The sequence below is a fragment of the Nomascus leucogenys genome, chromosome 1a (assembly GCF_006542625.1).
Source record: "Nomascus leucogenys isolate Asia chromosome 1a, Asia_NLE_v1, whole genome shotgun sequence".
In the NCBI taxonomy this organism is placed as follows: Eukaryota; Metazoa; Chordata; class Mammalia; order Primates; family Hylobatidae; genus Nomascus; species Nomascus leucogenys.
This window is the reverse complement of record NC_044381.1, coordinates 103,346,186-103,374,151: the sequence shown is the minus strand read 5'-3', so window position 1 is coordinate 103,374,151 and position 27,966 is coordinate 103,346,186. Positions and strand designations below refer to the sequence as shown.

The window sequence follows — 27,966 nt, the reverse complement described above, 5'->3', positions numbered from 1 at the left end:
TCACCCCACTGCACTCCAGCTTGGGCAACAGAGTAAGATTCCATCTAAAACAAAACAAACAAAACAAAACAAAAAAAAAACCTCATCTACTAATGTCTGCAGAATCAAAAAAAGATCTGTCAAAATTAATTAGAAATTAAAGAGATATCTATTTGTCAGTCACTACTCAAGTATAGACTTACACAGTTAATTTATAAAAAGCTGCATAGATTTTATAAAAATCAATAACGTAAAATTTCCCTCAAAATATCACAACACTTAGAAAACTGAATGTCCTCTTATTCAGAGCATGAGGCTACCTTAAATAGCCCACTTTTAAAATAAGATTTTTAAATAAATAAAAAGAGACAGGCTAATTATTTGTTTAGAATAAATTATTAAAGTGACTTAACATAAACAATAAACATTTATTGGTTGCTCTACAATAAGATCTCTTTTAATGCTTACAACAACTCTATGATGTATGTTTACAGATAAGGAAAACGGGGGAAGAAGTAAAGAAACTTTTAAGTGGTAGAGTCAGGATTCCAATCCAGGTAATATAATTCCAGAGCTTTTCTGCTTAACTTTTACACTTTATATTACTTCAAAAAAAAAAAGTTCCAAAACCACATAAAACATTTGTTATCATCTTTCAAAATATGCTTATTTTTACTTACATGTTTACTATAAAATTCCTTTTAAGTAGCTAATTGACCAGTGAGTTAAAACTAACAAAAAAAGAACAAGTGCAAAGCTAATCAATCTTATTTTTATTTTCATCAGTTCCAAAAATAATTACCTCCAGTTGCTCCTTCTGGGTAAAACCCTTCGTGCTTTTCCCTGAGGCATGGCCAACAAAAGTCATTACTCTAATAATTGGCTGATGCTGTGAAAGCATTTCTGCAATTTCTTGAACACTATCTCGAAATGAAGAGAAGATCATAACTCGGGTCTCATCACGTTTCTTTTCAGAAGTGTTTTCAGCTATATATATATAAAAACTTTAATTACAACTTTTTACAAAGCATTTAGACAAGAACTAGTTCAAAAGACAAACCTCAAAGTGTTATGCTAACAAATGATAATTCTTTCAAAAAAATAATTTAGCTGGACGTGGTGGCACACACCTATAGTCCCAGCTACTAGGTAGGCTGAGATGGGGAAATCTCTCGAGCCCAGGAGTTCAAGACCAGCCTGGGCAACATAACATAGCAAGACCCAGTCTCTAATAAACAAACATACAAATAAATAAATAATTTCAAACACCTTGAAATCTTACTTTTTTAAAACTATATTCTCTATTAATTTTAATAATCTTAGCTTATTATTTATCATTGGCTGTCATAAAATAAAATCCTAAACAAATCAAATATAAATTACCTGAATCACTTTTGACTAGTCCTTCAATTCAGGCATAATGGCTATCATTTCCCTTTACCTTCTAAGATCGCCAGAAGCACAGAACTATGCAGCTCCCCCTAATTTCGTAAGTCTTCCCTTTCCTTTCTGTTCACTAAAGGAAATGCCTTAATCCAAGCCATGCATTCTGTCCTCGTATCTACTATACTTTCAAATTCTCCAAAGACAACTACCGAATATACTCTACAGTGAATTCCAAAGCTGCTCCCGATATGTCTGTGCTGGGGGAGCGGGTGAGGTAGGGGGGTGGCGAGCAGTAGAATGCACTAATAGGAACATGATCTTTGTGGCTGCGCACAAATTAATTCTCTGGGTGACTGGTGATCATCGTAGTTATTTAAGCTCTTTAAGCTTTAGTTTCTTCATATCTAATATGGATTGATGTATAAATGAAACAGTATATAGTTTTGCACATACAGTAATTGGTTAATTATTGCATACTGTGTGGGGTTTTTGGTTGTTTGTTTTTATTTTGAGACAAGGTCATGTTTGGTCACCTAGGCTGGAATGCAGTGGCACCATCGCGGCTCACTACAGCTTCGACCTCTTGGGCTCAGGTGATCCTCCCACCACATGCTCTGAGTAGTTGGGACTACAAGCTCATGCCACCATGCCCAGCTACATTTTAAAATTTTTCCGTAGAGACGGGGTTTTGCCATGTTGCCCAGGCTGGTCTCAAACTCCTGGACTGAAGAGATCTGCCCACCTCAGCCTCCCAAAGTGCTGGGATTACAGGCACGAGCCACCACATCCAGCCTCTACTGATTTTTATTATCTTAATCATCATATGTGTTCCAAGGACCGCACTAAGCATTTTATGTATGTTAACTCATTTAATCTTCACAACTCCTCTAAGGAATAAATGACTTATTAAATATAAAGTTAATTTACAATACAAAAACAACACGTAGGACTTGAAGAAGCAGCTGTTCCAAATAAAATTATTCTAAACAAACCCTTTTGAATCATCATTGCATCAAGCATCAAGTCTCTGTATGTGACCGGCTCCTGAATGAATTGCTACTTTCATCACTAAACCTACATCTCCTTCAATCTGTCACAGCCTGCCTTTTTACCCTCATCCCACTAAAGCTCCTTCCAGCAAAATCATCAATAACTTCCATACTGCCAAGTTCAATGGACACTTTTTAGTTTAACACACTTTACTCTTTCCTTCTGAAATAGTCTCTTTCTTCAGCTTCTCTGACACCTTACTTGTCCAGTTTCCTCCCCAAGCTCCTTAGTGGCTTTTTTTCCTCCAAACTCTAACTGTTGATATTCTTCAGGATTCCATTCTGGACCCTCCTCTCTATATCTCTAAACTGTTGTCCTGATAATCACATCTATTCTTGAAACTTTAAATATTACCTTTATGCTGATAACTCCAAAATGTATTCACATATATGTAAATATGTAAAAACAGCATCAACCATTCTTCTGAGATCCAGATTTGCTTATCTAATGCCTACTTGACATTTAGGTGTCTCAAAAACATCTTAACATGTTTGCTCTTTCATTATTCTTTTTTTAATTGACAAATAAAAGTTGTATATATGTTGTACAATATGTTTTGAGATGTCTATATACATTGTGAAATGGCTAAATCAAGCTAATTAACATACATATTACCTCACATACTTATCTCTATTCTTCATTTTTCACTTTGCTCATGTAATCATTTGCAAACATGTACACATAAACGTATATACCCAGCCATATGATTCCTTTTTTCCTTTTTTTTTGAGACGGAGTCTTACTCTTTTGCCAGGCTGCAGTGCAGTGGTGCAATCTTGGCTTACCACAACCTCCGTCTCCCATGTTCAAGAGATTCTCCTGCTTCAGCCTCCCGAGTAGCTGAGACTATAGGCACACACCACCACACTCAGCTAATTTTTGTATTTTTAGTAGAGACAGGGTTTCACCATGTTGGCCAGGATGGTCCTGATCTCTTGACCTCGTGATCTGCCCGCCTCGGCCTCTCACAGTGCTGGGATTACAGGCGTGAGCCACTGTACCCGGCCAATTCCTTTTTTTCTTATACCATACGTCTAATCCATCAACAAATACAATAAATAAGTTGGCTCCAATTAGAACATATATCTAGAATCTATTTCCCAGCACCTTGACCACTTGCCTTGATGCACACCACCATTATGTGTCATCATCCAAGACTATCATAATAGTTTTCTAAGTTATCAATGTCTATGCTCCACAAAACTACCAGAGTGATCCTTAAAATGTCACGTCATTCCACTGCTACAAATACCTCTGTTTCGTTTTGCAAAGCACAAATATTCGGAAATTAAAAACTAAAGTCTGATATTATCTGGATACCTCTCATCTATACCACTTGTAGGCTCAGTCATACTTGTAGCCTCAATCTAACCACACTGGTCTGTTTAATCATACCAAGCACGCTACTGCCACCTCAAGGCCTTTGAATCTGCTATTTTTACTGCTTGGAATTCTCTCCCCAACCTCCAAAACTCACAAGGGTTCCTCCCTTATCTCCAGCCTCACTTTAAATATCCCTCTACAGAGAAGCCTTCTATAACCATCCTATATAAAACAGCACTCCTCTATAACTCTCTCTCCTAATCTACTTTACTTTACTCTTCTACTGCACTATATATTGTTTTACTGTCCACTTCCCTTATATTACCCCAAGCTAAATTATATAGTACTTTATTCTTAACATTCCCACCACCACCCTTGCCCTAACCCTTCCAAAATTTCTCATGACTTTTTAGTATTCATTATCCAGAGTAATTAAAAGCCCACCTTCTCCATAAGAAATGTTAGAACAAACTAATAAGTTGAAGTTTTTTCTTTGTTTTATTTTCGAGATTATTTATTTCGAGTTTTGCTCTTGTAGCCCAGGCTGGAGTGCAATGGCACAATCTCAGCTCACTGCAACCTTCACCCCCCCAGGTTCAAGCGATTCTCCTACTTCAGCCTCCCAAGTAGCTGGGATTTCAGGCATGTGCCACCATGCCCGCCTAATTTTTGCATTTTTAGTAGAGACGGGGTTTCACCATGTTGGTCAGGCTGGTCTTGAACTCCTGACCTCCCGTGATCCTCGGCCTCCCAAAGTGCTGGGATTACAGGCGTGAACCACCGCACCCGGCCATAAGTAAAGTTTTACCTCTTGCAATAACTTTGTCTTGCCTTAAAGCTACTAAATATGACCTACCATTCCACGACTTGAAGTGTTCAATTACAACTTCTTCTAATTTCTTTAACTTTGGATGACTATAAACAAATTTTTTATTTTTATCTCCTGAAACAAAACAAAAATATCAAAAATGTTTTCTATTTTTTTCCATATTCAATTATACTAATGTATATTAAAGTTATCTTTTCCAATGCATATGTTGGATTTTTTTTAATTTTTTAAAAATTTAAACCAGAGGTAACATCTAGGTAGCACATAAGTCTTACTGTAAAATGAACTTTGACCTTTCATAAAAATTTCATTCTGAGACAACCTAAACAGGAATCAGCAGCAAAGAAAGCAAAAATAAATATTAAACTATAAATCAGGTTTTGATAGTTCTGAGAATTTTCAGTACCATTAACAACTACTAACATCTGTTATATGTTTACAGTTTGGAAAATTGTTTAAAGAAGTTTAAACATTGTTTAAAGCATATAAACTTTAAACTTGAATATATATTAATCTTAACTTTAAAAATGAAATATTTACACATTTAACATATCTGTTGCTACAAAATATAAATAATTGTAGACATTTGCATCAAAGGAGCAAAATTTCAAAATTAACTGTGATTAAGAAACACAACACAATACATAATTTTAAAAGAAAAACCAGACCTTGTTGGATAGCAGAAATACCATTTGCTGAAGTACTACGTGTATGTGCAAACATACACTCTAGATGATTATAGAGTTTCATGAAGTCTTCATTTCGGCCAAGTTCATTTTTTGACCGTGTCATTCCTTCAGAAATTAAGAAAAGGTTTTCAAATAAATAATAATAAAACTGATAAAATGTATTATTTATTAAAAACAAATTAAACTTTAGCAACGAATGTAAAGTTTTCAAGTGTAAACATGAAAACCAGAAACTTTTTGCAGTTCTACATTCATATATGTATTAATGAATGGTTTCCTTTTCTCCAGGAATTTATTAAAAACAAAGAAACACGGCCATTTGTTAATTATTACAATGCTTTTCAAAGTAAACCATTTTTAAGTAATCCAAACTCTTTAATATGCCTTTTCTTGGTTTTAGACAGTCTCGCTCTGTTGCCCAGGCGGAAGTGCAGCAGCATGATCTTGACTCAAGGCAACCTCCACCTCTCAGGTTCAAGCGATTCTCCCGCCTCAGTCTCCTGAGTAGCTGGGATTACAGGCGTGCACGATCATATCTGGCTAATTTTTGTATTTTTATTAGAGACGGGGTTTCACCATGTTGGCCAGGCTGGTCTTGAACTCCTGACCTCAAGTGATCCACCCACCTCGGATTCCCAAAGTGCTGGGATTACAGGCATGAGCCACTGTGCCCAGCCCTTCAATATGTCTTTAGCCAAAATAATACATCATTATTTCTTTAAATAATTTGATATAATTTACCTTTAGTTCCATCCATAATTCCACAAAGGAAGAAATATAATGATCTCATTCCCATTTGCTGCAATAATTCATAACCATGATATAAACTAATACAAATAGCAAACTCTCCCTCGATTATGCCTTGTTGTATTCCCTAGAAAAACAGCATATGTCAAATTTAACCAGAGAAGTAAATGAACATACATGCTCCATGCCCAAGTTGTCAGGCCATAGTCACTGTAACATTTATAATATAATCCAAGTGATCATAATCATCATTCCCTTCTACACTGCTATAACTGATTGGTTATTAAATGTCATCTCATAGGATGTTGCTATGGAAAGGTACCAATGTATTTTGTATGTAAAATCTGCCCCTTTATTTTTTTTCTTTAATTAAACAGGAAACTTACATTTTAAAAAGAATAAGTAAAGGAGAAAAAAACATATACTGTTTTTCTTTACAGGTGAATTAATGGGCAGTATATAGATAGATTTGTTCTTTCAAAACTATATAGTAAGCATCTGCTACATGTCAAGCACTCAGCTAGATACAATGGAAATGGGAAACAAGTTAGATATGGCCTATCCTCATGAATGCTACAGGCAAAAGTACAAATATTTAATCATACTGTTTCAATGCCAACCTTTAATACCAAATATATGTCCTGTGAAAATATCTGACACTGAGCCCCAGAAACTATTCTAAACACATTACCTGTACAATTCACTTAATCTTAGTATCTGGCAGGTAGATACCATTGTTACGCTCATTTTATAGATGAAAAAGCTCATACAACCGTTAAGTAGCAGGACCACTATTTAGACCCAGGAATTTTGGCTCAGAGGCCTTGTGCTTTGAACCACTACTCTCATGGAAAAATGAAGGACACATTCCTTTATGGAAGTACATGGTATGTGTATCTATCTGATAAGCTAGTTTTTAAGGAGAGCATGGAGAACATATTCTGATTATTTTCCTTTGAGATGAAGACTACTGTTTTCTAACATTTTTAGTAGCACTTAACATCAATGTTAATCATTTTAAATATTCCAGGATCCTAATAAATGCCCTAAAATGGTACCCTAATTACCTCTCACCAGTTCCAGCTAAGATCTAGTTCAACAGGTTTAGATTTACTATTTCCTAGCAGAAATCAAAACATATTAAAGTTTTAAATAATAATATACTATAATTTTACAGAAAAGATTCCTTTAGTGCTTCCCCAGATACTATATGATAAAGACCACATTTCGTGGTATAATAGTTAAAGTTACTCTCATGTAGTCACAGCCTATATGATCATATCCAGTTTCGTGGGATAATACTTAAAGCTACTCTCACGTAGTACAACCTATATGATCATATCCGGTTTCCAAATCCTCAGCCAAATTGGTCTGCTCACTGTCTCCCACATGCTTTAATTCAGCTGTCTCTGTTCTTTTGCACAGGCATTCCCTATCAGTTCAAAGAATGACTCGGTGCCCTTATTTGTGTTTGTGAGTGTCTTCTCTGACTTTGGACCTAGTTTGATAGATATTTTTGTATCCATTTATTTTTTTCCACTGCAGGTTAGAAATAAGAAGCGTGCTGTGATGCTTCCTTCAAACTCTGGTATTGAGAGTAAGAATAAACGTTCTGTGTCTAAAATTCAGTTACAATCTACCTTCTCATGGCGTTGAGACTTTACAAAATAAATGTACTAAAAGACAAATTCTTCCTTAAAAGTTAAAAAGAAAGGTCGGGCACTGTGGCTCACGTCTGTAATCTTTGGGATTACACTCTGGGAGGCCGAGACAGGCAGATCACCTGAGGTCAGGAGGTCGAGATCAGCCTGGCCAACATGGTGAAACCCTCTCTCTACTAGAAATGCAAAAACTAGCCAGGTGTGGTGATGCGTGCCTGTAGTCGTAGCTACTAGGGAGGCTGAGGCATGAGAGTTGCTTGAACCTGAGAGGCGGAGGTTACAGTGAGCCAAGGTCACGCCACTGCACACCGGCTTGGGCAATAGAGCGAGATTCTGTCTCAAAAAAAAAAAAAAGAAAAGAAAAGAAAAACTTAAAAGGTAAAATTTATCTTAATTCAAATCATTACATTGTATTCTTGCCAGATTTTTTTTCATGCTTTTATAAACTATATAAACATTTCTGATTTTTTTTTTTTGAGACAGGTCTAACTCTGTCACCTAGGCTAGAATGCAATGCTGCAATCACAGCTCACTACAGCCTCGACCACCCAGGCTCAAGCAATCCTACCCTGCCTCAGGCTCCTGAGTAGGTACATACCACCACACTTGGCTATTTCTTTTACATTTGTAGAGATAGGGCCTCACTATGATGCCCAGGCTGGTCCTGAACTCCAGGGCTCAAGTGATCCTCCCACCTTGGCCTCCCAAACTGTTAGGATTACAGGCATCAGCCACTGTGCTCGGCCTCATTTTTCAATTATTGATGAGCTAATTAATAGGTACCCAAAAAAATCATTCCCTACGTTTTATCTTGGCTTTGAGTGAAAATTTAATCTGTCATCAAAATTTATTTAAAAATACCTACCACAATATTCGGAGATGGGTTTTTCCTAAATTGATCTCTTGCCAGAATTATCTGATATTTTGTTAGATTTGGGATATCCCTTCTCATCAAAACATTCCTCTGAATCAAAGAATGAGCAAATGATTCCAAAATCTGCAAATTTAAAAGCAATCTAGTTTAAGCTTGCTCTAAAGTCCTTTTTCAAGTACAATCATTTTCTCACATATTAAAATAGGAATGATATATTTAATAAAGTTTGTCTTACAATGAATGTTTAAGTAAACTCAGCAATGATAACATTTAAAACTACTTGACATCTATCCCCATATAATATCCATATAAAAATCAACATGAGCAATTATTGTATACAACTGTAATTTAACAACACATTTGTTTATCTGTTTATTTCTTAACTCCTCTCTCCCTCAACCTACATGCACTATAATCTAAGTGTAAGTACCATGAAAGAAGACCTTTGATTTCTGCACTGTTACATCCTCAGTATCTAGTCCAGTTTGGCACTTAGGTCCTCAGCAGATATTTGTAGAGTAGTTTGTAAAGTACTGAATAAATTGAAATGTCTTGAGTATATTTAATTTTACTCACTGATTCATTTTTTTCAGCAAATATTTATTAAGCATCTACTATGTAACCAACACTGTTCTAAATGCTGGGGATAGTGTGGCTAAGACAAATAAAGTCACTGCTCTCATATAGTTTACATTCCAATGGAGGGAACCAAAGAATAAAGAAGCGAACAAAGAAAGTAGATCATTTTCATTATAACAAATGCATTTAAGAATCTAAAACACAATAATGCTGTAGAGTCTTTGAGAGGAAAGGGATCAAAGTGAACAAAGACTCTCTTTGAGAAGAGAACATTTGAGTTCACATGTGAATGATGAGGTATGTCTACCATGTGAGGTGCTAAGGACACAGGATTCTAGAGAGAGGAGACAGCAAACAAAAAGGTCCTGAGGCGGAAAAGACCTTAATGGCACAAAAGGAGACCTATAGATGAAGACCTACTACAGCAGTATGTAATTGTTTAAATTTTTGCCTAATTTGTATTTTCTAAATTATGGCTAGTTTAATACATTTTTTTTCCTCCCTTTCAACTTTGCTGATCATACTGCCTAATAAGGCAGTCTAAAAATACCAACAAAATTAAATTACATTTGTATATGATTATAAGAATTATCATATTTACATTATTATAAATGGAATGATGTTCAATTAAAAATGCACTAGTATCAAAGAGACGATTACAAAAAGACTTTGCCATATCTTAACTCAATAATGCTTACAATTTTGTTGCAAATAATTTAAAAACAAAAAAGCTGTATTACTACAAAATGTCTCTTTAAGAAAGGCTTACTATAGATTAAGTGACAGATAACTTTTTGGTTACCTATTCCTGTAACCATCTTTAATCCATGACAATGAAAATGTGAAAACATGTTGTTCAACCTTGACACTAATTATGAACTATAGAAAAACAATGTGCTAATCACAAATTTCTCCCAGTGAAAATGACAATTGTCTAAGCAGGTCCTCAACAGCTATAATATTGACATTTGAGCCAGATAATTCTTTGTTGTGGGGTTGCTGTCCTATCCGTTGTAGGATGTTTAGCTGCTTCCTGGCCTCCATATACTAGATGCCAATAATAACTCCACATTCAACCTGTTACCTCCCCCTTCTCTCCTGCCTTTTTGTTGTTGTTCTAAGAACCGAAAATGTGTCAAGTCATTGCCAAATGTTGCCAGGTAGGTGATTTCCAGTTGAAAAGCACTGCTGTATAAAGGATCAGGGAGGACAATAGTGAAAATATATTTCATTACAAAGAAACTTCTGGGGGCCGGGTGCATGGCGGCTTACACCTGTAATCCCAGCACTTTGGGAGGTCGAGGCAGGAAAATCACTCGAGGGCAGGGGCTCAAGACCAGCTTGGCCAACAAGGCGAAACCTTGTCTCTATTCAAAAATATAAAAATTAGCCAGATGTGGTAGCATGCGCCTGTAATCCCAGCTACTTGGGAGGCTAAGGAGAACTGCTTGAACCAGAGAGGTGGAAGCTGCAGTGAGCTGAACAAAAAACAACAAAAAGAAAACAAAGAAACTTCTCGCTGAATCTCAGTACGTGTTCATGTTACGAGTGTGTGCACTTTGTGAAAATTCACTGAGCGATACACTTATGCTTTGTCTACTTTTGCTGTTTGTGTGTGTGTGTATGTGTGTGCATGTTCTATATTCCTGTTAAAAGGTTTACTTAAAAAAATACAAAACCATGTAAGGCTATTATTTGCTTCACAAATGGCCTATCTTTTGTATTTTCCCTTTCAATAATAGTTTGCTAGTACATACAAAACACAGTGCTCATTCCAAAAATTTTAACTTCAAAGAATTTTTTCAACGTATCAATTATATAAAACTAAGATAACTGTATTATCACATCCAAATCCTGTTAGCTGAAATAATTCAATTACCAGTTTATTTATGAAATCCCTAAATGTCATAAAAATGGTTTACCTGGATATAGGTCTTTTGGATGGCTGCAAGTTCTTCACCAAGCGGAACAATAAGCTTTTCAACTTTTCTTTCATGAGAATATGCCAAAATATCTGGAGAATCTTCAGAACGAAGCTCTATCTGCCCAATTAGCAGGTTAGTAATAACTTGTTGCACAGCCTATGCGAAATCAATTATGATTATAAATTACTTGTTAAAATTTTTTAGTTTAAGTCACTAACAGAAATAAAATAGCAGTAAAATTTTGAAAGAAGCACCAGAAATTTGTACCATTAAATAACAAAAAAGAAAGAAGATAAGCCTATAAAAAAAGTTCAGAATTAGCACAATAGGTGAAAAGTGCTTCCAAAACATCTTTTCCCCACACAGACCTTCAAGCCAAGCATCCGGGAAATAAGAATATTTGTAAATGTCCAAAAAGTTCCTCAAATGTAGTTTGGTACTTTACAAATAGAGTCTTTATAAAGACTCAGACAGAAATTTCAGATTAGCAATACTAAATCCATTATTGATAAATTAGTAGAATATTTTCCATTTAAATCAACATATATGATGTGAATATATTTCCAGGACTAAATTTCACGTACCCAAAGCTTATGAAGAGACTTCGTTGTAAAATTAGGAAACTGGAGAAAAAACATATAATCTGTTGTATTCTGTAGCAGGAGACTATGGTACTGACAGTGCAATTAACAATTAAAAAGAAAAAAAAAAGAAAGAGGATGCCGAGAGTATGTAAAAATTAAAAGTTGTTTTTTGTGGGGTTTTTTTTTGTTTTTTTTTTTTTTTTGAGACAGAGTCTCGTTCTGTCACCCAGGCTGGAGCACAGTGGCACGATCTCGGCTAACTGCAACCTCCACCTCCCAGGTTCAAACGATTCTCCTGCCTCAGCCTCCCCAGTAGCTGGGATTACAGGCGCCTGCCACTACACCCAGCTAATTTTTTGTATTTTTAGTAGAGATTAGGTTTCACCATGTTGGCCAGGCTGGTCTCGAACTCCTGACCTCGTGATTCGCCCACCTTGGCCTCCCAAAGTGCTGGGATTACAGGTGTGAGGCATCACGCCTGGTTTTTTTGTTTTTTTGTTTTTTTTTTTTTGGTGGGGAGGGGTATGGAACCTCCCTCTGTCACCCAGGCTGCAGTGCAATGGCGCAGTCTATCTCAGGTTATTGCAACCTCCGACTCCCAGGTTCAAGCAATTCTCCTGCCTCAGCCTCTTGAATAGCTGAGACTACGGGCTTATGTCACCACGCCCAGCTAATTTTCGTATTTTCGGTACAGATGGGGTTTCACCATGTTGGCCTAACTGGTCTCCAACTCCTGACCTCGTGATCCGCCCACCTTGGCCTCCTAAAGTGCTGGGATTAAAGGTGTAAGCCATGGCACCCAGACAAAAATAGAAAGCCTTGTGGGTTTAGGCCGGGCAGCAGCTCACGCCTAAGGGTGTAATCCCAGGGCTGTGGCAGGCCAAGCTGGGAAGACTACTTGAAGCCAGGAATTCGAAACCAGCTTGGGCAACATAGCAAGACCCCAAATCTACAAAAAAAAGACAATTGCTGGAGAAGTGGCAAGCACCTGCTGGAGTATCACTTGAACTCAGGAGTTCTAGGCGGCAGTGAGTGAGTTACAGTTGCCACTGCATTCCAGCCTGGGTGACAGAGCAAGACCCTGTCTCCAAAAAAAAAAAAAAAAAAAAAAAAAGAAAGAAAGAAAGAAAAAGAAAAGAAAAAAGAAAGCTTTGAGGGCTTGGTTTCGGGGGGGAAAAATAAACCATCCTGGGGCAAGAATCATATCTTAGTATCCCCAAAACCTGGCACAGTGCCCAATACGGCACACCATAATCACTGGGGGCCTATATGTATTCAAAATCTAGAGTACATTTGTGACCATTTTATAAAATGAAGCTTATTGCTTTTAATAGTTCATTCATGAAAGAAATACATGAGTAACTCCCACACGCCAGGCATTGAGTTAATGACAGAGGAACGACCAAAATCGGCATAATCCCTACATTCATGTAGCTGATATTTTAGTGGTGCTGAAAGACCAAAATAATCAATACGCAAAAGAATGACCGATTATCACAAATGTTAAGAAGAAAATAACAAGATAGGGAACACTGACAAGATAGCTTAGTTAGAACGGAACTTTCTGAAGGGATGACTTTTTTTTTTTTTTTGAGACAGAGTCGCTCTGTCGCGCAGGTTGGAGTGCAGTGGCGCGCTCTCGGCTCACTGCAAGCTCCACCTCCCAGGTTCACGCCATTCCCATGCCTCAGCCTCCCAAGTAGCTGGGACTACAGGCACCCACCACCATGCCCGGCTAATTTTTTGTATTTTTTTTAGTAGAGATGGGGTTTCACCGTGTTAGCCAAGATGGTCTCGATCTCCTGACCTCGTGATCCGCCCGCCTTGGCCTCCCAAAGGGGGATGACATTTTTAAGCTGACTGAAAAACATGAATGTTTAAACGAGGACAGGGAGAAAACCAGAGATAGGATAGAAATTTCTAAGCTCATCAAGAAAAGGATCGAAGAAAAGTCTTGCAGCTTGTGAGAGTTAAAAGCTATCATTGGAAGCATGGAGCAAGATGGAAATACAGATAATCGCCCAAGCAGAACATCAAATTTGAAAACTATCTACACAAAAAAGCACCTTCATAAGAACCAAAAATCAAGTGAGCAATCACAGTACCTGGTATTCACTTCATATTGCTAAAAGAGGCACTGAAAAGGGTAGGAAACACAATGTTTTTTTTTTTTTTTGAGATGGGAGTCTCACTCTGTCGCCCGGGCTGGAGTACCGTGCCACGATCTTGGCTCACTGCAAGCTCTGCCTCCCAGGTTCACGCCATTCTCCTGCCTCAGCCTCCCGAATAGCTGGGACTACAGGTGCCCGCCACCACGCCCGGCTAATTCTTTTGTATTTTTTAGTAGAGACGGGGTTTCACCGTGTTAGCTAGGGTGGTCTCGATCTCCTGACCTCGTGATCCGCCTGCCTTGGCCTCCCAAAGTGCTGGGATTACAGGCGTGAGCCACCACGTCCAGCCAGGAAACACAATCTTGAATCATGGACACCACCCCTCCCTCATCCCCCAGAGGCCCTGTGGTGTGGAGAAAGAATCTAAGAACCTGGGGGAGGGAGAGTGCAGTTTCTGTGAGACTGTGCATTGAACTAAGTGTTGCTCTGTCACAGCGAAAAGCAAAACCAAGTGGAACTCAGTCAATGCCACCACAGAGGGAGAATGTAGACCAGCCCTAGCTAGAAGGGAGTTCCCCATCCTAGTGGTTGGAACTTAAGTTCCGGCAAATGCTCTGGAGACGATGAACATGGGGGGCACGTGAGCTAGTGAGACACCAGCTGGGACAGTTAAAGGAGTGCTTGCACCACCCTTCACTCAACCCCAGGCTGTGCAGCTCACAGAAACGAAAGTGACTCCTTCCTTCTGCTTGAGGAAAAAAGAGGGAAGAGTAAAGAGGACTTTTTCTTGCATCCTGGATATCAGCTCAGCCACAACAAGACAGGGCAGAGTCGTGAGGTCTCCGTTCCTGACCATAGCTCCCTGACAACTTTTCTAGATGTACCCTGGGCCAGAAGGAAACCCGCTACCTCGAAGGGAGAACCCAGTCCTAGCAAGATTCATCACCTGCTGACTAAAGAGCCCTTGGGCCCTAAATAACCATCAGCAATACCGAGGTAATATGTCATGGGCCTTGGGTGAGACTCTTAGACATGCTGGCTTCCAGTGAGACCCAGCACATCTCTAGCAATGATGGCTATGATAAGAGACTACTTCTGCTTGAGAAAAGCAGAAGTAAAGGAGACTTTGTCTTACACCTTAGGTACCAGCTCAGCCACAGTGGGGTAGAGCAACAAATGGGCTCTTGGGGACCTGATTCCAGGTCCTGACTCTTGAACAGCATTTCTGAAACTGTCGCAGGCCAGAGGGGAACCCACTTCTCTGAAGGGTGAGTCCCAGGCCTGGCAGCATTCAACACAAGCTGACTGAAGAGTCCTTGGGCCTTAAGTGAAAATCAGCAGTAGACTGGCAGTACACCCCATAGGCCTATGGTGCTGGTGGCCATGGGGAGAGGCTCCTCTGCCTGTGGAAAGAAAGAGTGAGAAGGACTTCATCTTGTGCTTTGAGTGCAAGCTTAGCTGCAGTAGTACAGGGCACAAGGTAGATTTCTAAGGTTTTTAACTCTAGTTTCTGGCTCCTAGATGGCATCTCTGGACTTGCCCGGGGCCTGGGGGAACTTGCTGCCCTGAAAGAAAGGAGAGAAGCTGGGCTGGCTTCAACACTTGCTGACTGTGGAGCCTTGAGTAAACATAGACAGCAGGCAGGCAGTGGTGACAGCAGGCCATGAGTGAGACTCAGTGCTGTGGTAGCTTCAGGTCTTACCCAGTGCAGTCCCAGTGGTGGTGGCCACAGGGGGGCTTGTGTCACCACACCCCCAGCTCCAGGTAGCTCAGCACAGAGAGAGAAACTCTATTTGTTTCTCTCTGAAACTCAGACACTACCTCTGAGTCTGCAAGAACTAAAGTGTTAACTGCACTTGGCGTGCTCCCTAATGGAAATACAGCTTACATCACAACACACAAGTCCCATTGAATACCTGGAAATCCTTCTCCCCAAAAAAGATGGGTATAAACAACCCCAGCGTGTGAAGACAATAAATATCTAAGTCTTTAATATCCAGACACAGGTGAATATCCGAAAACATCGAGACCATCAGGAAAATATGATCTCTCCAAATGAATTAAAATAAGGTACCAGGAGATATGGGACCTTTCAGACAGTGAATTCGAAATAGCTGTTTTGAGAAAACTCAAGGAAATTCAAGATAACACAGAGAAGGAATTAAGAATTCTCTCAGACAAATTTAGCAAAGAGATGGAAATAATTAAAAAGAATCAAGTACAAATTCTGGAGGTGAAAAATGCTACTGACATACTCAAGAACCCAACAGCAACAGAGTCTCTTAATATAAGCAGAATTCATCAAGCAGAAGAAAGAAAATACTGAGCTTGAAGAGAGGCTATATGAAAATACACAAAAGAGGCAAAAACAAAAAATAGAAAAGAATAAAGAATGCCTGTAAGATGTAGAAAATAGCCTCAAAAAAGCAAATCTCAGAGTTATTGGCCTGAAAGAAGTGGTAGAGAGACAGATAGGGGTAGAAAGTTTATTCAGTGGGATAAGAAGGGAAAACTTCCCAAACCTAGAGAAAGATATCAATACTTAAGTACGAGAAGGATATAGATCACCAGAAAGATTTAACCCAAATAAATCTACCTCAAGACATTTAATAATCAGACTCACAAAGGTCAAGGATAGAGAAGGGATCCTAAAAGCAGCAAGAGAAAAGAAACAACATACAATGGAGCTCCAATACGTCTGGCAGCAGACTTTTCAGCACAAACCTTCCAGGCCAGGAGAGAGTGGCATGATATATTGAAAATGCTGAAAGAAAAAAAATTTACCCTAGAATAGTATATCCAGCAAAAATACCCTTCAAATATGAGGGGAAATAAAGACTTTCCCAGATAAACAAAAGCTGAGGGGTTTCATCAACACTAGACCCTTCTTACAAAAAAGAAAAGAAAAAAAAAAAACCACTAAAGGGAGTATTTTAAGTTCCGAGAGAAAAGAACGTTAATGAGTAATAAGAAATCATCTGAAGGTACAAAACTCACTGGTAATAGTAAATACATTTAAAAAACACAGAGTATTATAACACCGTATCTGTAGTGTGTAAACTACTCATGTCTTAAGTAGAAGGACAAAAAGATGAACTGATAGAAAATAACTACAACATCTTTTGAAAATACAAACAGTATAGTAAGATAAAAATACTGACAAAAAGGTAAAAAGGAAGACAAAGTTAAGGTGTAGACTTTTTTTTAGTTTTCTTTTTGCTTGCTTGTTTGTTTGTACAAGCAATTAGGGTTGTCATCAGTTTAAAATAATGGGTTACAGATATTATTTGCAAACCTCATGATAACCTAAAATCTAAAAACATACAACAGATACACAAAAAATAAAAGCAAGACACTAAAAGGTACCACCAGAGAAAATTACCTTCACTAAAAGGGAGACAGGAAGGAAGGAAAGAAGGAAAGATGAAAGAAAAAACCACAATACAACCAGAAAACAAATAACAAAATGGCAGGAGTAAGAGTTTACTTGTCAATAAAAAAATAGATTGAGAGGCCAAGGCGGGCAGACCACGAGGTCAGGAGATCGAGACCATCCTGGCTAACACGGTGAAACCCCGTCTCTACTAAAAATACAAAAAATTAGCCAGGCATGGTGGCGGGCGCCTGTCATCCCAGCTACTCAGGAGAGGCTGAGGCAGGAGAATGGCATGAACTCGGGAGGTGGAGCTTGCAGTGAGGCAAGATTGTGCCACTGCACTCCAGCCTGGGCGAAAAAGCGAGACTCCATCTCAAAAAATAAACAAATAAAAATAAAAACATTGAACGTAAATAAACTAAATTCTCCAATCAAAAGATCTAGAGTGGCTGAGCAGATGAAAAAATAAGACACAATGATCTATTGCCTATAAGAAACACACTTCACCTATAAAGACACCAACAAACTGAAAATAAAGGGATGGAAAAAAATATTCCATGCCAATAGAAACCAAAAAAGAGCAGAAGTAGCAATACTTACATCAGACAAAATAGATTTCAAGACATAAACCATAAGAAAGGAGATAATTATATAATGATAAAGGGGTCACTTTGGCAAGAGGATATAACAGTTTTAAATATATATGCACCCAACTTTGGAGTACCCAGATACATAAAATAAATACTAGAGCTAAAGAGAGACATAGACCACAATACAATAATAGCTGCAGACTTCACTCCCCACTTGCAACACTGGACAGATCTTCCAGACAGAAAATCAACAAAGGAGCATCGGACTTAATCTGCACTGTAGACCAAATGGACCTAATAGATATTTACAGAATATTTCATCAAGAGCTGCAGAATATATATTCTTCTCCTCAGCACTTGGATCATTCTCAACAATAAACCATATATATGTTAGATCACAAAACAAGTCTTAAAACATTTGAAAACAATGAAATAATATCAAGCATCTTCTCTAACCGCAATGGAACAAAACTAGAAATCAAACAAAATAACAAGAGGAATTTTGCGAACTATACAAACACATGGAAATCAAACAATACACTTCCAAATGACCAGTGGGTCAATGAAGAAATTAAGAAGGAAATTAAAAAATTTCTTGAAACCAGATGACAATAGAAACACAACATATTAAAACCTATAGGAGACAATGAAACTAGTTCTAAGGGACAAGTTTATAGCTATTAAGTGCCCATATCAAAAAGGAAAAACTTCAAATAAATAACTTAACAGTGTATCTTAAAGAAGTAGAAAAGCAAGAGCAAACCAAACCCAAAATTAGTAGAAGAAAATAAATAATAAAAATCAGAGCAGAAATAAATGAATTTGAAATGAAAACAATAAAAAAAATCAATGAAACAAAATGTTGGTTTTTTGAAAAAATAAAATAAAATAAACAAAATTGACAAAACTTTAGCCAGACTAACGATAAAAAAAAAAAAGGTGGGGAGAGAAGACCCAAATAAAATCAGAGATGAAAAAGGACTGGCCGGGCACAGTGGCTCATGCCTGTAATCCCAGCACTTTGGGAGACTGAGGCTGGTGGATCACGAGGTCAGGAGATCGAGACCATCCTGGCTAACATGGTAAAACTCCATCTCTACTAAAATACAAAAAATGAGTTGGGCGTGGTGGCGGGTGCCTGTACTCCCAGCTACTTGGGAGGCTGAGGCAAGAGAATGGTGTGAACCTGGGAGGTGGAGCTTGCAGTGAGCCGAGATTACGCCCCCGTACTCCAGCCTGGGCAACAAAGCAAGACTCTGTCTCAAAAAAAAACAAAAACACATTATAATCTATACCACAGAAACTCGAAGGATCATTAGTGGCTACTACGAGCAACTATATGCCAAATAATTGGAAAACTTAGAAGAAATGAATAAACTCCTAGAAACATACAACCTACCAAGATTCAACCATGAAGAAATCCAAAATCTGAACAAACCAATAACAAATAACAAGATCAAGGCCATAATAAAAAATCCCCTAGCAAAGTAAAGCCTGGGACCCTATGGATTCACTGATGAATTCTACCAAACATTTAGAAAAGAACTAATACCAATCTTACTCAAACTATTCTGAAAAATACATGAAGAGGTAATACTTCCAAATTCATTCTACAAGGCTAGAGTATTACCCTGATACCAAAACTAGACAAAGACACATCAAAAAGAGATTACAGGCCAATATCCCAGATGAATATTGATGCAAAAATCGTCAACAAACCATATTCAGCAATATGTTTAAAAAAAAAAATTCATTATGACCAAGTGGGATTTGTCCCAGGGATGCAAGGATACTTCAACACACAAAAATCAGTCGATGTGATACATCATACCAACAAAATGAAGGACAAAAAACATATAATCATTTCAACTGATGCTGAAAAATATTTGATAAAATTCAACATCCCTTCATGATAAAAACTCTCAAAAAACTGAGGGTAGAAGGAATATATCTCAACATAATAAAAGTAATATACGACAAACTTATAGCTAGCATTGTACCAAATGGGGAAAAACTGAAAGTCTTTTCTCTACAATCTTCAACAGCACAAAGATGTCCAGTTTCAACACTGTTATTCAATATAGTACTGGAAGTCCTAGCTAGAGCAATCAGGCAAGAGAAGGAAATAAAGGGCAACCAAATTGAAAAGGAAGAAGTCAAATTATCCTTGCTTGCAGACGATATGATCTTATATTTGCGAAAATCTAAAGTCTCCATCAAAAAAACTATTAAAACTAATAAGCAAATTCAGTAAAGTTGCAGGATACAAAATCAACAAACAAAAATCAATACTATTTCTATATGCCAACAGTGAACAATCTGAAAAAGAAATCAAGAAAGTGATTCCATTTACAATAGCCACAAATAAAACAAAATGCCTAAGAATAAACTTACCCAAAGAAGTGACAGATCTCTACAATGAAAACTAAAAAATACTGCTGAAAGAAATTGAAGAGGACACAAGAAAAGGGAAAGATATTCCAAGTTCATGGATTGGAAGGATCAATATTGTTAAAATGTCCACACTACCCAAAGCAATCTACAGATTCAACGTAATCCCTCTCTCTCTCTCTCTCTCTCTCTCTCTCTCTCTTTTAATGTTATCTCTATCAAAATCCCAATGACATTCTTCACAGAAATAGGAAAAACAGTCCTAAAATGTATATGGAGGCCAGGTGTAATCCCAGCACTTTGGGAGGCTGAGGCGGGTGGACTGCTTGAGCCCAGGAGTTTGAGAACAGCCTGAGTAACATGGCAAAACCCGATCTCTACAGAAAAAAAAACCAAAAAAATTTAGCCAGGCATGGTGTTGCGGGCCTGTAGTCCCAGCTACATGGGAGGCTGAGGCAGGATGATTGATTGGGCCCAGAGGTTGAGGCTGCAGTGAGTCATGACTGTGCCAATGCACTCCAGCCTGGGCTACAGAATGAGACCCTGTCTCAAAAGCACATAGCCAGAATATATTAAGGAGCTCAAGTAATTCTATAGGAAAAAGTTTAATAATCTGATTAAGAAATGGGCAAGGAATCTGAATAGACTTTTCTCCAAAAGAAGACATACAAATGGCAGACAGGTATATGAAAAGGTGCTCAATATCACTGATCATCAGAAAAATGCAAATCAAAACTACAATGAGATATCACCTCACCCCATTTAAAATGGCTTTTATCAAGAAGACATGCAATAACAAATGCTGGTGAGGATGTGGAGAAAAGGGAAGCCTCATACACTGCTGGTGGGAATGTAAATTAGTACTATCACTATGGAGAACAGTTTGGAGGTTCCTCAGAGAACTAAAAATAGAGGTACCATGGGATCCAGCAATCCCACTGCTTGGTATATACCTAAAAGAAAGAAAATCAGTATATCAAAGAGATATTTGCACTCCCATGTTCACTGCAGCATGATTCACAATAGCCAAGATTTGGAAGCAACCTAAGTGTCGATCAACATATGAATGTTTGGATCAATAAACTATGGTACATATATACAATGGAGTAATACTCAGCGTTAAGAAAAAAATGAGATACTGTCATTTGCAACAACATAGATGAACTCGAGGTCATTATGTTAAGTAAAATAAGCCAGGCACAGAAAGACAAACTTCAAGGCCGGGCGCGGTGGCTCACGCTTGTAATCCCAGCACTTTGGGAGGCCGAGGCAGGCGGATCACGAGGTCAGGAGATCGAGACCACGGTGAAACCCTGTCTCTACTAAAAATACAAAAAAAAATTAGCCGGGCGTGGTGGCGGGCTCCTGTAGTCCCAGCTACTCGGAGAGGCTGAGGCAGGAGAATGGCGTGAACCCGGGAGGCGGAGCTTGCAGTGAGCCGAGATTGCGCCACTGCACTCCAGCCTGGGAGACAGAGCGAGACTCCGTCTCAAAAAAAAAAAAAAAAAAAAAAAAAAAAGAAAGACAAACTTCACATGTTCTAACTTTTTAGTGGGAGCTAAAAATTAAAGTAATTGAACTCATAGAGATAGTAGAAGGATGGTTACAGAGGCTGGGAAGGGTAGTAGGGGAGGGGGGTAGGAGGGGGGACACTACGTTAATGGGTACAAAAAAATAGAATAAATAAGATCTAATATTTGATAGCATAACAGGGTGACTATAGTCAGTAATAAGTGTACTTTTTAAAATAACTAAAAGAGTGTAACTGGATTGTAACAAAAAGAATAAATGCTTAAGGTGATGGATACCCCATTACCCTGATGTGATTATTATGCATTGCATGCCTGTATCAAAATATCTCATATATACCATAAATATATATATCTACTATGTACCCATAAAAATAAAAAAAAATTTTTTAAAGGCTGTCACAGAATGTATCCAATAAAATCCTTACTCAAGCCGGGCGTGGTGGCTCATGCCTGTAATCTCAGCACTTTGGGAGGCTGAGGCAGGGGATCACGAGGTCAGGGGTTCGAGACCAGCCTGACCAACATGGTGAAACCCCGTCTCTACTAAAAATACAAAAATTAACTGAGCATGGTGGCAGGCGCCTGTAATCCCAGCTACTCAGGAGGCTGAGGCAGCAGAATTGCTTGAACCCGGAGGCAGAGGTTGCAGTGAGCGGAGATAGAGCCACTGCACTACAGCCTGGGTGACAGAGCAAGACTCTGTCTCAAAAAATAAATAAATAAAATAAAATAAAAATCCTTACTCAATATGGAAGACCATTCAGAGCTACTAAAATCAGAATATCATAGGACAGGTCTCAAAATCTGCATTTTTACCATTCTTCAATAAAGGAAACCAGAATTTCCCAGACATACTGTTGATTCCATGGCTGGGCTGAAAAAATATTAAAGGAGCATAATGTATCTTATGATGTAAGAAAGTTACAGAAGCATTAAAAAAAAAGGGTGGCAAGGTGTGGTGGCTCACGCCTATAATCCCAGCACTTTGAGAGGCTGAGACAGGTGGTTCACTTGAGCCCAGGAGTTCGAGACCAGCAGTTCTAGACCAGCCTGGGCAACACTGGGAAACCCTGTCTCTACAAAACATACAAAAATTTGCTGGATGTCATGGCATGCACCTGTAGTCCCAGCTCCTCAGGAGGCTGACATGGGAGAACCACCTGAGCCTAGGAAATTCAGCTGCAGTGAGTATTACTGTGCACTGCCCTCCAGCCTGGAGGACTCAGTGAGACCCTATTTAAAAAAAAAAAAAAAAAAAAAAAAGGTGCACGTCTAAAGGACACAGGAGCTTGAAGGAGCTCCTAATGGCCAAAGCTGGAACAATCTTAATAAAATTGATAAAATAGTATTGGACTATGGCCCATAGAAGGAAAAAAGCTCTTTATTGCAGAAGAATTCAAATTAATGAATGTAAAAGAGAGAAAGAATGATTAGGCAAATATCACAACAATAATTGTTGCAGGCCAGGAACCACCATCGCATGCTAAAACAGGATTATTTACATAGTCTCAAAGTATTTCCCCCACAAGATACTTATTAATTACAAAGGGAATAACAGTAATTTTACAATGAAGAAACCAAGAAGACATCATCTTAACTAAGTCAAGATTAACAACACAAGTAAAAAGGCAAGGCAACGTCATATATTCCCTGATAGGATATGCTGAGAAAGGTACAGCATCACTTCTGGATCATTGTTAGCAAATGCATAACGTCACCACATCATGAGAAAACATCAGACTAACCCAAATTGAGGGATATTCTACAAAATATCTGGCACCTACTCTTCAAAAGCATCAAGGTCATGGAAAACAAGAAAAAAGAGGAAGCAACCAGGCACAGTGGCTCACACCTGTAATACCAGCACTTTGGGAGGCCGGGGCGGGCGGATCACGAAGTCAGGAGTTCGAGACCAGCCTGGCCAACATAGTGAAACCTCGTCTCTACTGAAAATACAAAAAGTTAGCCGGGCATGGTGGCGGGTGCCTGTAATCCCAGCTACCAGGGACGCTGAAGCAGGAGAATCACTTGAACCTGGGAGGTGGAGGTTGCAGTGAGCCGAGATTATGCCATTACACTCTAGCCCGGGCAACAGTGTGAGACTTCGTCTCAAAAAAAAAAAAAAAAGAAAAAGAAAAAAGAGGAACCATCACAGATTAGAAGGGACTAAGAAGCCATGACAACACAATGTGAGATCACAGACTGAACCCTGGAGCAGAAAAGTACATCAGTGGGAAAACTGGCAAAATTCAGACAAGATCTGCAGATTAGTTACTCATAAACCAATGCTAATTTTCTGGCTTTGATAATTTTATTACGGTTATATGATACGTTAACATTAGGGGAAGATGGGAGAGGACCAAACAAAGACTTCAATTTTTGCAATTTTTCTGGAAATCTAAAGTTATTTCAAAATAAAACTTAAACTGAAAACGGTAACAACTTTTAAAAATCATTTTACTATTTAAAAATTTCCTGCATTTTTAGCAGGTTTTAGGGATTCTTATGCACACTGCAGTCTGAAAACTACTAATTTAAAGAAACTCCTGGGCTGGGCGTAGTGGCTCACGCCTGAAATCCCAGCACTTTGGGAGGCTGAGGCGGGCGGATCACCTGACGTCAGGAGTTGGAGATGAGCTGGCCAACACGGTGAAACTCCGTGTCTACTAAAAATACAAAAATTAGCCAGGTGTGGTGGTGGACACCTGTAATCCCAATCCCAGCTACTCGGGAGGGTAAGTCAAGAGAATCCCTTGAATCCAGGAAGCAGAGGTTGCAGTGAGCCAAGGGCACATGCCATTCCACTCCAGCCTGGGTAACAAGAGTGAAACTCTGTCAAAAAAAAAAAAAAGAAAGAAAAGAAAGGAAAGGAGGGGAAGGGAAGGGAAAGGGGAAGGGGAAGGGGACAGGAAGCGGGGAGGTGAAGGGAGGGGGAGGGGAGGAGAACAGAGGAGAACGGAGGAGAGGGGAGGGGAGGGGAGCAAAGTCCTGAAACCACTGAAAAAAAGCTAGGCAGGTCGTAGGAAATGTTGTAGTTCTCATGTCAAACTAGATAAATACTACAGTGGAAAACTGATCTGGCCCCATGTAAAAGTTCTTATTATTTGGATTATTCATTTGTGTTTTTTGGTTTTTGTTTTTTTTTGAGACGTAGCCTTGCTCTGTTGCCCAGGCTGGAGTGCAGTGGCACAATCTCAGCTCACTGCAACATTTGCCCCCCGGGTTCAAGCAATTCTCCTGCCTCAGCCTCCTGAGTAACTGGGCCTACAGGTGCCCGCCACCACACCCGGCTAATTTTTTGTATTTTTAGTAGACACAGGGTTTCACCGTGTTAACCAGGACGGTCTAGATCTCCTGACTTTGTGATCCGTCCGCCTTGGCCTCCCAAAGTGCTGGGATTACGGGTCTCGCTCTGTCACCAAGGCTGCAGCACATTGGCAATCATAGCTAACTGCAGCCTCAATCTCCTAAGCTCAAGCAATCTTCCTGACTCAGCCTCTGGAGTAGCTCGGACTACAGATGTGTTCCAACACGCTCACTATTTTTTTAATTTTTTGTGGAGATAGGTCTCACCATGTTGCCCAGGCTGGTCTGGAATTCCTGGCCTCAAGTGATCCTCCCACCTCCACCTCCCAAAGCACTAGGATTACAGGTGTGACCTACTGCACCCGACCAAAAGCTTTATTTTCTTAACTGTAATAAATGGAAAAACATTTTACTTACCTTTATATCACTACCTGGTGTGGCACTTAGAGCCAAGATTCTAAAGTGATTTGTATATTTGACTAGTTCTCTTACAACCTTAAGAAAAAAAAAGTTCTTTAGTTTCATCTGTTCAATGCAAAAATAACAGTGGTTCTGTTAAACAACCTATAATACATGGTCCCTTATCATTATTCCTTAATCAGTATATTGATGGTCTAGTGAGTGAACTACCACCAGTTATATTATCTGAAGAGCGAATGATTTAGGTTTATACTCTATGCTGATCAAGAACACAGTAGGGCTTCTTCTACAGAAAAAACTGCAACATCAAAGCCAAATAGAGGCAAATCAAAACACTCAAAGGGGCTGTTAGGTATGTGGCATACATTATGTCATTATTTTACCTAGGCGCCAAGAAAAGACACCGCACATCCACTACCAATCTTTATTAATTTCAAAACTCCTTTCATACCCTATTTTAGATCACTGTCCCAACCATGACTAGGCTCTCATGATCTACATCTGACAGTAATTATCTGGTTGGTCTTAAAAAAGAAAAAGAAAACAACAATAACAGCAAAAGGCAGTGGAGACACTGATTTGAATGGATGACAGAAAGTACAGATATTCTTTATCACCATCTGTTCTGAGATAATAGACGTAAAGGCTTTTTATAATAATATTGTCAATAACTTCCATCACTAATAACTATTCGCCAAAATTCTCTTTAACAGTACAGTTACAATACAAAATACCGCTTAACAAAATTATTACCTGGCAATAAGCATAGTTTCCGAGAGCTTTATGAGCTTCATCAATAACTAAACACTTTATTTCAGCAGCGGGACAAGCTCCCCTAGAAAGGTCATTTACCATGACCTGCGGTGTAAGAAAAAGCACTCTCTTACTGCACCATATTTCCTTCCTGGTGAAAGCTTGTGTAGACCCTGAAAATAAAAGTGACATTCTACATTCTAAACTTCAGACTGTTATCTATAAAATATAAATAGTCTGGCTTTTTCAGAATGCAAACATGCTTTGGTAATATTAAGAGAAAAACAATTTGACAATTCATCGGAATGCTACATTTTAAAGTTCTGGTGTGGTCCAAATATCAAAGCTGGCACTTATCTAGGACTACAACCAAATTGCCTTTAGAAAATTCCTACAAAATGGCATATTTGAAGAGAGGCAAATTCTTCAAGTGAGAAATCTTTTTCAGGAAGAAGGCCAGGAAACATCAGGTTCAGTTACCCATGGAGTATACACACACAATAGCTTCAAAATACTATGACAAGCTGCAGATATACTCTGAAGATTGAATAAAGCAACCCTATCCATCAGTGTTGGGCTTGCTACAAGCAGAGAATATTTTAAGAGGGAGGGCGTAAGATGCACATATTGTATCTTGGGAACTATTCCCCATGGGTCAGGAATTCCCATCTCTTACTTCAAAATTAGTCCAGTCTAAGGTACCTGTCATTTCGGCCATGTGGGATTGCGGGATACCCATCACCTGGTAGCAAGCCTCGATCTGCTGTGTCACCAAGGGTTTCGTTGGGGCCATGAAGACCACCTTCCCTGAAGGGAACCAGCGGTAGAAATTGTACATGACCACGGCAGCAATAAAGGTCTTTCCCAGTCCGGTAGGCAGACACACCAGCGTATTGCAAAACAGAGCAGCCCGGGAGATCTGCAGCTGGTAGTCCCGTACTGGGCAATTGGTAGGGTAAATCCACAGGGCGCCCGCGGAGGTGCAGAACCCGCCATTCTCTAGACACAGCTGCCGCTCAGCCTCGTACGCCGCGACAAGCAACACATCATCGTCCGACTCCAGCTGAGCCTCCGCTGCTGCTGGCAAAGGCGCCTTGGAGCTGCCAGGGCTCTGAGGTCGCTCAGTTCCGGAGCTGCAACCCGGAGTCCCAGATGATAGGGAGATACTTGAGCCCCACGTCTGAAAAAGCGTTCTTTGCCGTCCGCTCATTAGGCCGACAACCACCGAATGCTTCGGTCAGATATCCGTAGCAGCAGCAGCAGCTCAACCGCTACGGTTCCGATCCCCATCGGTTTCCTTCGCACAAAACTCGGGAACGAGAAGGCGGGACTAAGGCCAGTTTATCCAGTTGAAAATGCCGCCACTGAGTTTCCGTTGGGAATATGATTGGCTGGCTTCCCGGAAACCTTCACAGCCCTCCCGGAGACTCATGCGCATTATTGAGGCGTTACTCTAAATATGGTCCCTGTGCGGTTCCGGTGTTTTGTTTTGTTTTAACAAACTCTAAATTTAAGTTCCGTTTCCAATGATTAGATGGCTGGGCGTCATTGCGAAAGTGATAAATCACTTAAAATGTTATGATAACAGATTTGTTGTAAAATATTATATACCCGGGGACAATGGAATACCCATCAATTTGGGAACTTAATGTTATTGGGCGTCTAACGTGCCTCATTCCTTGTACTTTTAAATCAGAATATAAGGTGAAAAGCAAAAATGTGTAGATGGAATAATTTGTCTTATATCTCTATCTGGGCTGAGAAAACAAAATGCCAAGTCTCTTTTTCACCGTGCTAGGAGTGGCAACCCATTATTTTAATATTTTCATTGTTTAAAGGGAAGTGAACGTGGTCTGGTCCA

General features: G+C 39.2%; 1 protein-coding gene across 1 annotated transcript in view; it reads right to left on the bottom strand.

Moving 5' to 3' along the window:
* The window catches only part of FANCM (FA complementation group M), a 68,829-nt gene extending 41,409 nt beyond the window's left edge, over nucleotides 1-27,420 (bottom strand). The window contains exons 1-9 of the mRNA XM_003263747.3: nucleotides 26,808-27,420; nucleotides 26,106-26,278; nucleotides 25,350-25,427; nucleotides 11,040-11,198; nucleotides 8,530-8,661; nucleotides 5,998-6,130; nucleotides 5,236-5,361; nucleotides 4,595-4,681; nucleotides 782-966 (exon numbers count right to left, since the gene is read on the bottom strand). Coding sequence (XP_003263795.1) covers nucleotides 782-966; nucleotides 4,595-4,681; nucleotides 5,236-5,361; nucleotides 5,998-6,130; nucleotides 8,530-8,661; nucleotides 11,040-11,198; nucleotides 25,350-25,427; nucleotides 26,106-26,278; nucleotides 26,808-27,315 — 1,581 coding nt within the window. The 5' untranslated portion in view covers nucleotides 27,316-27,420. The remainder of the gene's footprint in view (nucleotides 1-781; nucleotides 967-4,594; nucleotides 4,682-5,235; nucleotides 5,362-5,997; nucleotides 6,131-8,529; nucleotides 8,662-11,039; nucleotides 11,199-25,349; nucleotides 25,428-26,105; nucleotides 26,279-26,807) is intronic.
* Nucleotides 27,421-27,966: the final 546 nt, after the last annotated feature.